Here is an 18,261-nt window from a genome sequence, read left to right on the forward strand (position 1 = left end):
ATGTGCCGTAGTGGCTAAGAGCTGAACTCTGGAGCCAGATTATATATATATGAATATGTATATATATACATATATGAAATGGCTTCTCGAACACAGGGAATACAATGTAAGTGTTAGCACACATATCTAAGGACGGTCCCTCAGTCTTTCCAAAGTGAAACCTTTGCCCGTCTCACTGCATCCATATTCCCTGCCACTGTCCTTGTGGTTTTGTTTCACCAATTTTCCCTGCTCCTATGCACTCATTTCCTCTCTTAAATCCTTCGGCTCTATCTGCAAATGTATTCAAGTCCTCTCCTTCTCCCCCACGCCCCCACCGCCAAACAATAAATGATCCTCATAGGATTACCTAGTAGATTTACTATTCCATTTCCTTACTTCCCTTCACACCTCCACATACTCCCAATCTCAAAGACATCGCCAAAGCTCAACATTCCACTTCCCATCATTCCCAACCCTTGGTAATCTAGAACAGTGTATGTATCTTGCCTTTGTGTGGACTAGACACTCTAAATAGAGAAGGGCCACCTCTCACTTCTCCAGGATTACTATGAGTAAAGTGAGTAGAAAGGAGAAGCACTTTGAAGTTAAGATATCAGGAGTCCAACAGGAAAGCGCAGTGCTTCTCTCTGTAACCATGTATTGGAAGGATTTGTGGGTAAATTGACTTCTTTCTCCCACAGAACCACTGGGCTTTCAGAGCAGAATCTGTGTCTAAGTTGATTAAGTGGAAAGAACAAAGAGTTGGATTTGAAGTTCTGGCACTTACCAGACCTATAACATTGAAGTTTTTATCAGGTTCAACTTTTTGAGTTTCTATAACCTGGTCTGTAAAAAGGAGACAATAAGAACAGCAACTGCTCTAGGGTTTTTGAGAGAAATCAATAAAGGACTGTGTGTGTCTGAGAACGTTTTACTATAAAGTCTAAGTTGCTGCCTGTCACAAGGTCAGTATTTGTTATTAATGATTAGAAATTGGCTTCCATTAAAAATTGGAAGTGAAATTGATAACTGTCTAATGGATCCTAGGGAGCCATCATTAATACAGCAGTCCCCCCTTATGTGAAGGGGATATGTTTCAAGAACCCCAGTGTGTATCTGAGACCACAGCTAGTGCTAAACTGTATATACACTCTGGCTGTTTTCTACGCATACATGCCTATGATAGAGTTTAACGTATAAAGTAGGCACAGTAAGAGATTAACAGCAATCACCAATAATAAAATAGAACGGTATAACAATATACTGTGATAAAAATACAGATGTGGTCTGTCTCTTTTTTTCTCTCAAAAGATCTTATTGTACTGTACCCACCTTTCCTATGATGACGTGAGGTGATTAAATGCTTAGATGACAAGATGAAGTGAATGGCATAGGTACTGTGCCCTAGTGTTAGGCTACTACCGATCTTCTGACAGTAGGTCGGAAAAAGGATCGCCTGCTTCTAGACCAAGGTTGACAGAGGGTAACTAAAACCAGGGGAGGCAATACTGCAGGGGAGGGGGGACTACTGTACTAGTTAACAAGCAAACCTAAAAGCCAAATCCAATTCCTTTCAGGGAAAGGCAATACAGGAAAAATATGTTATGCAATCAAATGTCTCTCTAAAAAATTCACAGGTCTGTGGGGCTCTTTGGCCAGTCTGTCCCAAATTCCCTCCCTGTGGTGCATCACGTGCCTGAGCTTCTGGCAACGGAGCTCTGCCCAGTTGCCATAGTAACCCAAGGAGGAAAAAAATCTTTTCACTCCCTCACTGTCCTTTGTCCCTCTGGTCCCACCATTACAGAGAAACATACATTCCCCATAGCACATTAAGTCCAGCGAAGTAACATCTAGAAAGAACTACCCTCCAAAAAAAATCCATGCTCCTCTTCATGCACACACTTCATCCTTGACATAAAACCCAGGTTTCTATTTCACATTGCTTCTGGCTCCACCTTACATTCCTGGGATCACCAGTATGCCTGCCCCATGAGGACTCACATCGTTCACATACCTGAGGAACCTACCATATCCTGTCTTTGCTCATACTTGAAGAAACTCGATTCTTTTAATCTCATGTCATAAAGCAATCCCTCACATTCCAGATTATTATAATTATTATTACTTACTAGTGTGTCAACATCTCCCTTATTTTTTTTTTCAACATCTCCCTTAAAGCTACTTGCCCTGACTGCTATTTTTCTCTGTGTCCCTATTTTAGGAGCTTCTGATTAAGAAATATATATATGTATAAAATTAGTATATATTAAGTTACTAATATATTTACTAAATATATCTGATTATTGACATATCTAATAATCCAGTGAAATGAAATATGTTATATAATTATGCAAATTACATATAATACATATATATGCTGGGGTAATGTTTATTTTTATCTTCACTTACATCGAACATGTCCTAAAATACTATCACTTGACTTCATTGATCCTGTTACTTCTTAGACCAGGAATGTTTTCTTCAACTCACTTTTTTTGCCTCCAGTTATTTCTTGAATTTTTTGTGAGGCCGACTCAAGTTAATCTCTCACTGTGATGACCATCTAACTCAGTTCTGCTGTGTTTTGGTCCTTTTCCTGATGACTTTCTGCATTGCTTTCCTATTAAAAATCAATTGGCAGGCATACAAGTGATGAAAAGTTTTATTTTCATAAGATATCAGGGTTGAGGTGAACTATTCTTAAAATATTAGTCGATATCACTTCAAAGAAAGTGCCGATTATGAATGACTCCATAACATTATTGTCTTGACTCAGATAACTAAAGGGGGAAAATAATGCACTTCTCCCTACAGACTGAAAAGCACTGGTTATAAAGAAAGGAAATTCATGTGATCAGTGTAATCATAATTTCCACATAGTGTCTAAAGAAGTATGCCAATTATTTTTCCTCTCACATGGACAGTGTGTCAGAAGAATATCTACAAGCTGCCTAAGCCCCTTCTGTTAAAAAAAATTTGTGCTATTGCTGCACACCATTAAAGAAAACACCACAAAAATCTAACATACTGTCATTCATTTACATTTTCACCTTGGTTTAACCAAGTTCCATGGAATCTGTTTCCCTGGAAGGATCAAAATTTATAAAATGCAATCCACTGAGATACTTTTAGAATTTTATTTTGTTCAATCAAAATCAGTGCATGACAGGTACCACAACTATATCTTCACACTGGAAAACCCAACCTAAAAAAATAAGGAACTCTTCTAATGCCACAAAGAAGTTCCTAGAGTAAGAAAGTAGGAAGATCTAACGTGAAAACTAACGTGGACTATTACACACCAACTGAAAGGTTTGTAATGCAGCTACTTATGAGAGAGATACTGCATGGAAAATACTATGTGCTAAAATTCAAAAAAAGCATGCTACAGTTTTATACACAGAGATGCAAAATAAACAGTGACAAGTCTTCTTTCCCTCTGTGAGATGTTACGAAAGTAACTACATTTTCCTTTCTCCCAGAACAACTTTGAAAAGTATAATCTCTGCCTAACATGATTTAGGCCTTGGCCTTCATGATCTAATGGGAAAGACAGACTTTCTATATTCTGGCTCTCTTCTTCTGTAATCAAAATGAAGGAATAATACATGTATGAGAAACTTATTCCTTTTTCTCCTACCATTTTATTAAAATTGTCTTTTCTCAAAACCCAAATTACAATCCCAGAACTGGGCTATGGTCTTAGCAATTTTGAATGAGAAACATCAATTTTTCCAAACCAAAATTCTTCAACAGAACACACCCCCACAAAAAGATTTCCTCCTTGAGATCAATTAGACTTCACCAGAGCAAAGCTCTTGGCTGTTCTGAACTTAAAAAAAAAAAAAAAAAAAAAAAAAAACTAATCTCCCTGACTTTTGCTTCTGGGAAGATGGAGTGGAAGTATTTTCCCCTATTCCTCCCTCCAAGTATAACTAAGAACCCTGAACACATCATATATAAGACAAATGTACAAAGCCCAGAAGATAGGGAAAAGGCAGCAGATTAGCTGGGCACCTAGGGACCCAGAAATGAGTTCCCTGAGATTTCCTTTTCCTCATGTCTTCCAGATTTGGAGCTGGAGAGAAGGTAATGACATGCAACAATCTGGCTCAGTCTCCAAAGAATTATGTGGAGAGGAAGAAACCAAACTCGAAGCATATGATTACATGTATGTAACATTCCTACAATGATAAGACTAGAGCTATGGAGAACAGAAGAGCGGACGCCCGGGGTTAAGGAGGAGCAGAGGGTAGGAGGAAGGTGGGAGAGGCTGTAGAAGGCCCACAGGACAGACCCTTGTTGTGATCCATCTGGTCTGTATCTGGACTGTATCAATGTCAATACATTGGTTGTGATATTACAACGATAGTTTCCCAAGTGTTAGCATTAGAGGAAACTGGATAAAGAGTACATAGGATCTCTCTGAATTGTTTCTTATAATTGCATGTAAATCTACGATTACCTCACCATAAAGAGATTAACTTTTCTGCTAGTGACTTCTAGTATATCCTAATCTGCAACTGAAACGGCTGACAAAGTCCCACCAAGGAAAAAGTGGTATGTTTCTATTGTAATACTTGTACCCTAATTTTTTTTTGGAAAAACTAATTACAAACTTTAAAAGTATTCTTCAGAGCAGATATTCCCATAAACTTTTCTAGAACTGGAGAAGAAAAATTCACATTATGGTGAGCTGGCACAGGGATCTCTGGGTGGCTCAGTGGTTGAGCGTCTGCCTTTGGCTCAAGGTGTGATCCCAGGGTCTGGGATCGAGTCCTGTGTCAGGCTCCTTGCAGGGAGCCTGCTTCTCCCTCTACTTATGTATCTGCCTCTCTCTGTGACTCTCATGAATAAATAAATAAAATCTAAAAAAATAAAAAATAAAACAAAAATAAAACAAAACAAACAAACAAAAACAATGAACCGGCACAGTCACCAAACATATTAGAGGATGAAAAATTTTTTAAAAGGTCAATCAATAAATGGCTTTTAACTGAGACAATTTAACAACTAATATGGGGATCATTTTTCTATGAGAATCGCTAGTCGTCCCACATTACCCTGTTGGTACTGACATACTATTTTTTAAATTTTCCTCTTGTTCGTACATTTTTCTGTGAATTTTATTTCAGAGCTTCGTTTCGTATTTCGTCATGAGCTTTCCCATATGGATTTATCATCTTAAAAAAAGAATGAGACTCATTCCATATGTGACATGGCAGCTGCCTCTTAGTCCAAGGAGCTTTCTCTATTTCTACATTTAGCCCAGAACTAAACTGTGTAAAGATTCACAGCACACATCCCTCAATTCCGAGCAGAAATCTTTAAATGTGTGGCACCATCAAGAGGCAATAGCTTGTACTGCCACTGTAACAAGAACCTAGGGTGGCTCTCAAGTATAAGAAACCTGCTTTTAATAGCAGCAGTCACAGACTAATGTAACAAAGAATTATACTGAGACTTTGGCTCAGTGTTTCTCCAATGTAGAGTCTTTGGATTATGCTAAATGCTCTTTTTTTCCTTCCCATTCCTCTTCTACCCAATTGGTGTACCCAATTGGATCTACTGGTGATCCAATTGAAGGAGAAGAAAACGATCTGATAACTGTTTTTACTCAGTTAACTGAGGACGTTGGCATTCTTAATTTGCTAATGATAAACTCCTTCAATATTTACTGGGCATCTACATACATGCCAAGAATTCGCCACCTCAAATACACAGAAAGTCCGAAGTTTATTTTCTGATGATCTCATCATAGACAGTAGTGCTCTTCATATTACCCACTACTTATAGATTTATTCTTATTTTGTTAGAAGTGAAAGAAGTTTGCTTACAGAATGGGCAGCTTATTTAGGCAATAGACGCATTGCCACTCGAGGCTTGTGTTGTCCCATATATCATAATTAATTTCACCCAAAAAGTTTTCTGAGCATAAGAAAATTTAAAATTGCATACACGGCTCCCATTATACTTCTGAGCTAGAGCCCACTGACCATCCAGGTAAGGCATCAAAGTGAAAGAAGCTGCAGAATGGCAGAGAACTGACAGAGTTAAACATCAGAGCCAAGAAAAAGCAAGGCTTCACAGAAATGGGTCAGTTTAAGGCTTATGCTAACTCTTAAGATTAAAACTAGCAACAATAGACATTCTGAGTCAGGATATAGAAAGGGAGTCATAAAATTTCTAAATATCCCTTTAAAAAGTCTGAGCCACCAAGTTTATTTGGTCAGTCAACCAACCTCTCACCCATTTGTAATTTAACTGGCTCACTTCCCTCTAAGGCAACCATTTTTTAAAAAAATTAAAACTATAGTCAGGATGTAGCAGAAGGAAGGGCCACACCAGGAAGGAATGCCTTCCGAGTTTGTGAGAGTGGAGGACAAAATAGTTTTCAATCTTGAGCTTGCCTTCACATTTCAAACACATTCTTCTTAGGGACAAAAAAAAAAAAAGTATTAATACTATGGCAGGTTCCATTATGGCATTCTGTTAACATTGTCCATTCTGCTTCCAATCAAGAATTCAAATTCACAATGCAAAAAAATGTCTGAATGCCCAAATTGTCTCTGGGGTCAAGAATCACAAGGAAGTGCAGGGAGCAAAAAGCAGGCAGAGAAGCAATGCATGCCTGTGGTTAGAGTGATTTTCATCTGACAAAGGCTCGCACTTCTTGGGTTCCCAAACAGTTTTTCCTAATTACAAAATTGAATAGCACCAATCTATTTACTCTAGTTTCTAAATGGTATCTGCACCTTACCATCTTAAGATTAGTGAACACATACATTTATTAAATAAAAAGCTATAATTCCTTAAATATACTCCATTAAGCTTATATTTAATTTTAGAAATACAGGTCTCCATCCTGCTCAACAGGACACAAGCAGGACTCTGGGTCCTGCAGCCTTGGCTCTCATATGACCCTGGAGAACACCAGTTCTTACAAGGAGTGCTATGAAATTTTTAAAAATAAAGAAAAGCAACTGATTTTCATCTCTTAATTTTTAACTGCATATCCGAAGGGAATTGCCCCATTTCTGGACACAAAAAGAATGCATTTATGCTGAGATATTTGCATTCTTTTGCACAGAGCTTCACGGTTACCTGGAACCAAGTGCATAAACTTAATTTAGAGATGTCTGAGAACTAGGGGCAGAACCTTTGGCCATTGAATATGGAAAGCCAGAAGAATGTCGTGAATGGATATCAAAAACATTCATATACTCTTTTCAAAAATGGGTATGCAACACTTCCCATACTCTAGTCATCTGGCTAGGAGGTGGATATACAGCAGTAAACAAGACTGACATGGTCCCAGTCTTGTGCAATCTAAAATTCTTCCATTGTAAAGTGCTTTTTCAGAGAAGCTACTGGAACAAAATATCTTCCGAACAGAACTGCTGACCCACACATTTTACCTACTCAAATAACGAAACCATGGGGATACTACTATCTTCCTTGAGAGAAAGCCAACCTCATCTTTGGGATGGTAGAGCACATGAAAGTTCGAGACCTTATTCTGTGGTGCTTCACGAGATTGGAATCATATGTCAGCATGTTTGAGAAATGAATAGCCAGTGTGGCCCTACATAGTTCTATACAGCAACAATCCTGTTTATCAAGGCACCAGAGAAGACTGCCATCAGCTAGGAAGAAAACACTGGATTGCTACAGTGCAATTTGTGGGAACTCATTCGTTCTCCACATAGCACACAGATGTTTTTCGCATTGTAGCCAAATGAATACTCTTCACAGAAGTAGGGTTTGCTACAGAGTTTTTTATTTTCTCCCTTTCCTTTTAAAATGTCTTCTCAGGCAGCCCAGGTGGCTCAGCGGGTTTAGGGCTGCCTTCAGCCCAGGGCCTGATCCTGGAGACCAGGAATCAAGTCCCACATAGGCTCCCTGCATGGAGCCTGCTTCTCCCTCTGCCTGTGTCTCTGCCTCTCTCTCTCTCTCTCTCTGTGTGTGTGTGTGTGTGTGTATCTCATGAATAAATAAATAAAAATCTTTAAAATAAAATAAAATGTCTTCTCCCAGAGCCCTACAATGTACTACATGCCATCACTATCACTATATTATTGGGAGGGAGGCAAATAAGAGGAATAAAAGAATATCCTATCTACTGTACAATTATTTCTCCAGCCCCTAGAACATCTAGTTTGTCAAAGAATCAGCATCCTAGCCCTCTAGAGATATCTTATCCATTCATGTGTCCTCTACTTGGAAAACAGCTCAGCACTGAAAAGTTTAAACAACCACAGACCGGCCCAGAAGAATGTCACAAGGTCTACGAGGTCAAGTACACACAACACACTTCATGCACACAGAACCCTCTTGAGACCTCGCTTGGACCTAGTAACTCTTAGTTTAGAATATTTTTAAACAAGGCTTGATATCTGGTTTCTAAAATCATAAAAAAGAAAGAAAAGGTTGGCATAATGACAAAGGCAAGAATTGGCAGCCTAGAGCAAGAGAGAAGGAATAAAAATTATAACAAATCAAATATCTCAAATAGCACAGCAGTTGGAGGCCATTTAATGAGACTCAATGTGAATTATTATACCTCAAAAACAGGTCCTTGGAGGTTCATAATTAGGGTTCAGTCTTTAAGACTCAATATAATTACCTTAAGTTTTCAAATAAAGATTGAACAAGGAAAAAAAAATCCAGATGAAACACTCCTATAATCACAGTTTAGCTAGAAAGTCTACAGAAATTATAGTGAACCACCCTTACTCTGCTTGGTTTCCAACTAATGAGTTAAATAAATCTTTGGCATCTATTCATTTTATACTTGTAGAAGAGTTCTGTTATTTTTTTGAAAATTATGCTTTGACATTTTGGAGGTGCCTGTGAAATGTCCAAGTACACTCGTCTTGTGGAGTCCATTAAATTGCATTGCTCACAAAATAGATCTCGGAGGCTGGAAACCCAGGCGCAGCTTCTCTCAGCCCCTGGAATAAATCCCAAATGGCAGGAGAACTTTACCTTCACTGACTTTTCACAAACTTTTTTGCAGTTTTTGTTTTCCTGGCTGTGCTTTGTTTTTGTTTCTGATTCTTGGCTAAGTTTGACCGGGGTTTTGGTTTGCATACAGCCAATATCTCCACTGGTTATCTCCACTGGTGGCAGCAATGACTAGGGATCTGGTTTTACAGTCTGGTCACGTGTAGTTCTCCAGGTAGAACTGAAATTTAACCTTGCTCAGGTGAGAGGTGACAGAACATTTGTGTTTGCTGTTGTTTTAATGTGTTGGCTATTTTTCTATCTGTGAGTTCAACTCAGGACAGTATTTTGTGCCCAGTGGAAACGTGAGCAGTCTCTTGAGATATGGAACCATAAAATTTTATGTTCCAGTGTTTACTTTTGATCTGTAGCTGAAGCTATAGAACTAAGCTTTAAGTTCTTTATCTGAGTCTCTGTAGCTGAGGGGAAAAAAATCACTGGAATGAGTGAAGTATTTTCCTACTTTCTGAAGATAATAATAAATTAAAATAAAGGCCTTCTGCTCTGATTGGTTTAGAAATTAATAAGCATTTAGATAGATAGAAATCTAACATTTCCAAATTTCTAAAAAATAAAATAAAATGAAATTCTAATAATTTAAAGAAAAAGAACTTTCTCATCAAAAAAAGTGCTGATTTCAGAAGCATTTGTTTCCCTTAGAAAGCAAGTTTATGTGAGCAAAACAAACTCACGGACAAGTCAGACTGATTTGACAATCTGGTTTAAAAAACAGTTCTATGTCTTTTGTTTTACCAGTGTACAGTATAATACATGTGTAATTTCCTAATTTTTAAAAGATTTATTTATTCATTGGAGAGAGAGAGAAAGAGAGAGCACGAGTAGGGCAGGGGTTGGGGGCAGAAGGAGAGGGAGAGAATCCCAAGCCGACTCCAACTGAGCACAGAGCCCAATGCGTGGCTCGATCCCAGGACCCTGAGATCAGAGTGGAAACCAAGATGCTCATCTTTGACTACGCCGCCCAGGCGCCTCTGTAATTTCATACTTGAAATAAGTTTGGATTTATTTTATCATAAAGAGATTAGTTTATCTGGATTTTTAAAAATATCATATCAGTTTACTGAAAAGATAAGCTAAGATTACTTCATATAATGTTTAAGCTCAACAAAAACATAAAAGTTGTGCTCAACTAAACAGAATTATAATTGTGACACACGTTTTTATATCAATAGTAATTATGTTCTATGATGTGTCAGTTTAAGCATAATTTTCAGTATCTTTAAATTATGTGCTTTTGTCTTACTGCTTTTGTATTAAAGTATCCTGTCGTTTCAGGATTGAAAGAGGACCATAAAAAACAAAAGTCGGTGAAAATTTAAAAATTGTAGGTTTGCACAAAGGGAGCTTTATCTGACTTGGTTTATAATACTTGCAATAGTAGGTCTATAAAAATGCAATAAAATGTTAAAATTTTGGCAAAGTTTGGACAACTTTGATGGGTTTATTCATAAAGTAATTTAAAAAATGTAATGCATGACAAATACCCTATTAACATAAAACTTAAATGTGGTTACGTATATTGAAATGATAGATTGATCTTGGAGAAGTCAGCCTCCCTTACAAAAGGTAATAAAAGGTTATTTTTCTATATAATTTCCAGAGAGTAGAGAGGTTCAGTAACTCATGAGAGTAACTTTTTTGTGCTTTGTGCTAACTGGGATACATCCCTGAATATTTAAAATGATGTTTTCTAATGATTTAAGATTTATTGTTTATTATAAAATAATATTTTTAAATTATTAAATAAATAAATATTATTTATTTACTTTATAGAAAAAGAGAGTACTAGAGAGAGAGGGAGAGAGAGCAAGCATGAGTAGTGGGCAGAGGAATGGGAAAAGTAGGTTCCTCACTGAGCAGGGAGCCCCATGTGGGACTCGGTCCCAGGACCCTGGAATCGTGGCCTGGGCCAAAGGCAGACGCTTAACCAACTGAGCCACCAGGCGCCCCTATTATAAAATAACCTATTATTGCTTTATTAAGAAGGAAAACTGAAAATATTCATTGTTGTCATGTAACCACAAACCTATCTTTGTCATGTAATGAAATTTCCTTTAATTATTATTTTTTTGAAGATTTTTATTTAATCATAAGAGACAGAGAGAGGCAGAAATCTCCTCTAATTAATATTTGACTCTGCCTTCCCAAAATCAGACACTAAATTCAGAAGAAAAAAAAAAGTTTTCCAAGATATTTTTTATACCTGAACCCTCTTTAAGTTTTCCCAAAGGACCCCCGGGCAAGTGCAAGATTTGTTCCTTCATCCTACAAAAAGAAGGATGTTACAAATAATTAGGTTTGCTCTGTCCTTCATGTATGACTAGCTCAACACCATCAAAAACTGCACAGGAAGATTTGTCAAATCAAATGAGAAGCTCGGCTTTCCCTAGGCTAATTTTGTATGGATAAAATATGATAATAGAAATAAAGTGGGCAACCCGGGTGGCTCAGCGGTTTAGCGCTGCCTTCAGTCCAGGGTGTGATCCTGGAGACCCGGGATCGAGTCCCATGTCAGGCTCCCTGCACGGAGCCTGCTTCTCCTGCTGCCTGTGTCTCTGCCTCTGTCTCTGTCTCTGTCTCTCTGTCTCTATGAATAAATAAAATCTTAAAAGAAAAATAAAAAGAAAATTCACAGATTGCATACTTTACAGAAAGGTCCTGGATATATGTCAACGGCCTCACTCTCTGTGTGACTCATTCTTACCTTCCCAGGAAACACTGATGAAACAAGACCAATGTCTTATGCCCTGGCAGAGGATATTAAGTTGCTTTCTTGCTGATTACCATTCATTAACCACCGATTAACCATAGCTACTTACTCTTATCCTCACCAATGGTCTCTGCTTTCCCTCTCATATTAGCCTAGACACTCTGCTCTGAGTTATAGACTAGAATGTGCCTGTAACAAAGAAAGAGTCTCAGAGCCTGGTGGTTAGAACTTTACCAGATACTTTTTCTTCAGTCTTGAGATTTCAGACAACAGACTTGTGAGTAGAGGCTTCTGGCCTGATCCTGCATAGACAAGCATGAGACAGTAATAGGTGGCTAAATCAGATTCTCGGGACTTCTTCTAGTCCACAAATAGATGCCTTCATGAAATCAAATTAATGACCCAAGATGCAAAGGAACATCAATTAATTATACAGAACTCAGCAAACTGATACTGGAAATCTAATATCCATATGTCTTGTGGAAAACCATTGGCATTATGTGTAATGTTCTACTGTGGGGAAAACCTCTAGCATTCATTCTCCATCTATCTCTAACCCTCAATTTAGTTGACTCTGATTCTGCAAACTAAATGAAACATTCTTTCAATGGTATCTTCTTCTCCTTGTCCCTCAGAATTCAGGAAGAAATATTTCTTCTAAGTCACTGTATGTTTCAAAAGCAGTAACAGTACTTGCATAGGCTCAGTAAGAATCTATCTTCCCTTTTACTGGGATGCAATTAGACAGACTAAGCAACAGAGGCCAAACCCAGAGTGTCATATTTTAAAATAAACCTCATTTCATCAAATATGACAAAGCCCATTGTTGAGCAAAAAAAAAGGTCTAACTTCGTATTTGGAGCCAATACCCACAAAGTTCTCCCCAGAAATTAAACCAGGACCTGTTTGTGACTTACAAGGCACTGACTTTATAGGCAGTGAAGAAGGTCACCTCCCAGATTGCCAGGAAACTGGAAAAAATGACAAATTCACCAACACTTAAAAGTGCTAAAGATGAAACCTGGAGGTGGTTTTCGAGGTTGGTTTCCCTGCCCTTGAAACAGAAGAGGAAAAAAACAACATCTCAGGAAGATTGCTGGAGTGAGGGAAGCCATTGAAACGCTCTCCAAGATTCCTTAATAAATTATCCGATATAAGTTAATTTTCTGGCTTCATTAATAATAGTCATTCAGGAATGAAAGGTACAGCATAGGGAATACAGCCAATGGAATAGTGTTGTGTGGTTGTATGGTGACGGATGCTGGCTGCATTTGCAGCGAGCACAGCATAAGGTACAGATTTGCAGAATCACTATGTTGTACACCTGAAAATTAATGTATCTAGTGTAACACTGCATGTCAATTATACTACAATAAAAAAAAAGAGTTGTTCAGCACAGTGTAGAGCCAGATTTGCTATCCAACATACAAGAAGGCTTTTTCATATGCTAATTAAAACTTCTCCTAAATTTATGTCAATGAGTCAAGCCCAAACACAATGCCTTTCTGTGACCATGAAAAATTCTCTGGAGATTACTTACGATAACAAAGGAAACTGTCATTTTGGAGCACCATCTAACAGACCCACCCAAGGACTACAGAATTCTCTAAGGGTATGCGCATTCGTTTTCATTCACTATTACTGAGTAGGATATCAGAAAGGATAGATATTAACTTATCAAAAACTACGAGTGATGCAAATGATTCTTCTAAAACTCCAAGAAATCTTAATCCAGTATACTTCCTTTTAGCAACTGAAATGCTTTCGGTACTCTTATACTTTTGTAAATCAGCTTTAACATCTTGCTGCAACCTTCATTAAGGAACAACTCATCATTAATGAATTAAAATAATCTCTGACCCTGTACATCCTAAAAAACAAATAGACAAAAAAAAAAAAAAAGTCTCTGCTTAAAAGAAAAAAGAGGGATCTCTGGGTGGCTCAGCCGTTTAACGCCTGCCTTTCACCCAGGGTGTGATCCTGGAGTCCCAGGATCAAGTCCCACATTGGGCTCCCTGCATGGAGCCTGCTTCTCCCTCTGCCTGGGTCTCTGCCTCTCTCTCTCTGTGTATCTCTCATGAATAAATAAATAAAATCTTAAAAGAAAAAGAAACAAAAAGAATGCGGTAGTTTGTCCTCAATCATTAATGGGACTCTCAGAGGATGTTTCCTCCCTTCTTACTATTTTCGGTATTTCTCACAATAAGCATAAATCCATTTTAAATAGGAAAAGACAACTCAAAACATTTTTCCGGATGTATAGTTGGGTGTCACTGCATGTACGAGGAGACACTGCTGACAGGCGTATGGGGCCGGGAGGGTGTGTGTACATGCACAGTGCAGAAAAAAAGGTTGAGCCACACTTAGCCAACCTTTCAACTTTCCAGACCACTTGCAATACAGAACAATTTACTGCCTAGCTGCCAATGAGTCACGATTTCACTGATTATTTCTACCAGACCATGCACATGCACACTTGATGGCATCGGTAATACAAAGCAGTGTCTACTCGTAGTCTTAAAAGTCTCTAAGGCTTCTAAGAAATTCAGTAAAGGCTCTCTGTGTCTCTCATGAATGAATAAATAAAATCTTAAAAAAAAAAAGAAAAGAAAAGAAAAAAGAAAAGAAAGAAAAGAAAGAAAAGAAAAGAAAAGAGAAAAGAAAAGAAAAGAGAAAAGAAAAGAAAGAAAAGAAAAGAAAAGAAAGAAAAGAAGAAAAGAAAAGAAAAGAAAAGAAAAGAAAAGAAAAGAAAAGAAAAGAAAAGAAAAGAAAAGAAAAAAAAAAAAAAGAAAGGAAATTCAGTAAAGGGCAGCTCAGGTGGCTCAGCAGCCCAGGGCGTGATCCTGGAGGCCCGGGATCGAGTCCCACGTGGGGCTCCCTGCATGGGGCCTGCTTCTCCCTCTGCCTGTGTCTCTGCCTCTCTCTCTCTCTCTGTGTCTCTCTGTGTGTCTCTTATGAATAAATAAATAAATCTTCAAAGAAACAACTTTAAAAAAAAGAAAGAAAGAAGAAAGTGATGATGATAAAATTCAACATTAACTATCCCATCCTCTTGCTCCCTTCCAGAAAATCCATGTTTGGGCAGCCCGGCTGGCCCAGCTGCCTTCAGCCCAGGGCGTGATCCTGGAGACGCGGGATCGAGTCCCACGTGGGGCTCCCTGCATGGGGCCTGCGTCTCCCCCTGCCTGTGTCTCTGCCTCTCTCCCTCTCTCCGTCTCTGTGTGTCTCTCACGAACAAATAAATAAAATCTTTGAAAGGAAATTCGGTAAAACCTGCAACCGCTTTGTCAGGTTCATCGAGCATCTGCACCTGGGGACCGTGCAGAGCAACTAAACAGAACACGAGGTACGGGTGGGCCTTGCAGGAGCCACACGTGCCCGAGAACAGCGACCGGGGAAGGGGAGGGGCAGCGGATTTCTAGAGGGGCCGCGGGGCGCGGCCGAGGCGGGGGGGGGGGGGGGGCCGTGGGAGCCCCACAGCCCCGCACACATCCTCGGGGCGCGCCTCCGCCTCCGCCTCCGCCTCCGGGACGCTGCTCAGGGAGCGGCCGAGGCCAGGTCGGGCGCAGAGGAGGATTACCAGTCGCTCCATCTCCTGCTCCCTGAGTCTCTCCTCCCTCTGCCGCCGGTGATAATCCATGAGGTCCTCGCGGCCCGAGATGGAGCTGATGCTGCTCTTCCTCTCCCGGAGGGCGGGCTGGGGCGTCCCCGCGGCCTGGCGGAGGCCGTCGGGGTCGGGGTCGCGGTCGGGGTCGGGGTTGGGGTCGGGGTCGTCCAGCTCGGCGGAGCCCCAGGAGAGGTTCCTGCGGGCGGGCGGGGCGCAGGGGGCGCAGGGGGCGCAGGGGGCGGCCGAGGCCAGCAGCATCTTGCGGGCCACCCGGGGGCTGGCGGGGATGCTGAGCGTGGAGCTCGCGTACGGGGCGCCCTCGGCCGCCGCCGGCCTGTAGGGCGCGGGCCCCGCGCTCCAGGAGGAGAAGCTCAGGTAGCCGTCGTGCTCCGCGCAGCTGGGGGGCGGCTCCCGGTCCCCCGGCCTCGTGCGCCTGGCGCCGCCCAGCGCGGCCCGGGGGGGCAGGCTGAGCTGCGGGCCGTCGGCCGCCCTGTGCAGCCGGGGCAGCGAGCGGCTGTGCGCCCCCATGTGGCCCAGCCCGCCCCCCGCCGGCCTCCGCGCTCGGGGCGCCGCGGCGTCGGGCGGGGGCTCCCGGGGCCGGCCGGGCCGGTCCTGCAGGCCCATCCTCCGCGCCTGCTTGGGGCTGGACGGCATGCTGGCCGCCCCCGACCCGGGGCCCGCGGGGCCGCCTCCGCTCCACGCCGCCTTCCGGGCCTCCAGCGCGCCCAGGAGGCACACGTTGTCGTGGGACTTGTTCCTGGGGCTGTACTTGCAGTAGGGGGGCCTGTCGGCCAGCCGCAGGGGCCGCTCGGGGTCCGGCCTCCCGGGGGCACAGGCGCCCAGCGGCGGGGCGGGCGGCCTCCCCGACCCCGACCCCGACCCCGACCCCGCGCCGGGCAGCTGCCTGCCCCCGGGGCCGCGGGCCAGCGACGGGCTGCTCCGGGCGCCGCTCCCCAGCGGGGACGGGCTCCTCCGGGCCGGCAGCGGCTGCGACAGGGTCAAGTACGAGCCGGAGTAGTCTCCGTTGGCTTTGAACCTCAGACTGGAGGAGTACTTCTTGGGGCTCAGGCTCTCCATCATGGTCTGGGATCGGTCGTCGTCGTCGTCGTCGTCCGGGGAATTGGCCCCGAAACCCGCCTCTAGGCTCCCGTTTTGTAGATCGAGCTGCTTTTGCACGTGGCTAAGCTCTGCCATGGTCCTGCTGGAATCTGGAAAGGGAAAAAAAAAAAAAAAAAGAGTTGGGTTGTATTTAGCAAAGATCGAAAAAGTGCAAGCACTGGCCAGCTGACGTCTGCACAAACAGCCCTGCGGGCTGAGCTGATGGGATTAACCAATGCAGGCTCTTGTTTTATTAATAAGTCCAGTAAAAGTAAGGCGAAATGAAGAGGTGTGAAGAACACCGATGTGGGATGCTGCATGTGCAAAAGAAAAGCAATCAAGGGGATCCCTGGGGGGCTCAGTGGTGGAGCACCTGCCTTCCGCCCAGGTGTGATCCTGGAGACCTGGGATCCAGTCCCATGTGGGGCTCCCTGCATGGAGCCTGCTTCTCCCTCTGCCTGTGTCTCTGCCTCTCTCTCTCTCTCTCTGTCTCTCATGAATAAATAAATAAAATCTTAAAAAAAAAAAGAGAAAAGAAAAGAAAAAAGAACTCAAGAGGCCACTGATGATATTTGCAAAGGACAAGTCCCTAACAAAGTACAGGTGAGGCTGGTCCATAAGAAAGACCATTTCCCGTCAGTTGTTCTGGTCCTTGGGGGACCACCTGCTTCCTGAGTACCAGGAAAACACCCACCATGGCGACGCAGTGCACCCTCCTTTGGGTGTCTCTGCTAGACTCATTAACTGCTCAGAAGTAAAGTTGTGCAGAGACAAAATTCACATTCTGGCACACAAAGAGAGTTAGTTTCCCATTAGACACTGATCGGTATCATGAGGGGCACAGGATGACTATGAGAGTTCCCTTCTCAAGAAAGAGGTCATAAAGCTCCTGTACCCATCAGAAAAAAGTCAGGTCAATGAGGAAACAGAGAAAAGAGGGTTCCCCAAACGACCACCATATCAGGGTCAGGAGGCGGTATTTAAAACCTGAAACTGGAGGATCTTTAGGTTCCAGGTATCCTAAATGAATCATGCTCATCCTTGATCTCACACTCTCTCCTCTTGTGGAAACACTTTTCTCCCTCCTTTGTACCCACCCGAAGCCACCCATCCTTCATGGCTCAGATTCAGATTCTATCTTCCACGCTTACCATTTATTAGAAAAATGTGTGCACCCAGAAGAGTATTTTTGGACTCTAGTTTGAATTACATTAACTTAAGAAACTAACGTTTTAGGTTATGAAAACATACTTTAAGTTCAAATGATCACTGCAAATGAGAAGGCTTGAATTTGTAATTGATAAAAGTATGTATTTTTCAGATTATCATCAAAGCAAAATCACAGTTTAAACATTCTCATTGAACTCATGCACTGCTGAGACCTGTCCAACACCTCAGGCCCCTTAGATACTAGTTATTACATCCTGGTCTTGTATCAATAGATGAGTAACCAATTTTATAATGTGCTTGTTCCTGAAACTAGGTCACAAGTTCAAGGAAGAGGGGTAGACAAAGTATTCCCACCTCATCTCCAGCCTCTCCTGACTCCCACAGACCCATTGGTGAGACACTCTATGAGCACTAGTTTTCAATTTGTCACAGCCTTCCCCCACTGTGTCCTATCCAGAGATTGGGGACTTTGCCTTGCTTGCTCAGCTTTGCAGACTTCCTGGGCAGATTCAGACAGTATACTAGGGAACTGCTTCCTATCCAGGCTGGGGCCAAGAAACAATCTGGGTACTTAAATCCTAGTGATGGGCTAAGTATCCATCCTCTTGTAAAGCTCAGCTTGCCCCAACAAGCTCTACCTTGGGTTCCCTACCCTCCAACCCAAACCCCC

General features: G+C 41.9%; 1 protein-coding gene and 1 long non-coding RNA gene across 25 annotated transcripts in view; one reads left to right on the top strand and one right to left on the bottom strand.

The window, feature by feature from the left end:
- PHLDB2 (pleckstrin homology like domain family B member 2) overlaps window positions 1-18,261 on the bottom strand; it is a 217,411-nt gene that overhangs the window by 69,940 nt on the left and 129,210 nt on the right. For all 24 annotated transcript variants that reach the window (XM_072812385.1, XM_072812382.1, XM_072812378.1 and 21 more), the window contains one exon: window positions 15,297-16,531. In XM_072812385.1, the coding sequence (XP_072668486.1) occupies window positions 15,297-16,531 (1,235 nt within the window). The remainder of the gene's footprint in view (window positions 1-15,296; window positions 16,532-18,261) is intronic.
- On the top strand, window positions 470-15,104 carry LOC140625107 (uncharacterized). The gene is made up of 3 exons (XR_012024481.1): window positions 470-947; window positions 4,053-4,153; window positions 14,783-15,104. It is a non-coding gene; the product is annotated as an uncharacterized lncRNA (long non-coding RNA).

This window comes from Canis lupus, chromosome 35, assembly GCF_048164855.1.
Source record: "Canis lupus baileyi chromosome 35, mCanLup2.hap1, whole genome shotgun sequence".
NCBI lineage: Eukaryota > Metazoa > Chordata > Mammalia > Carnivora > Canidae > Canis > Canis lupus.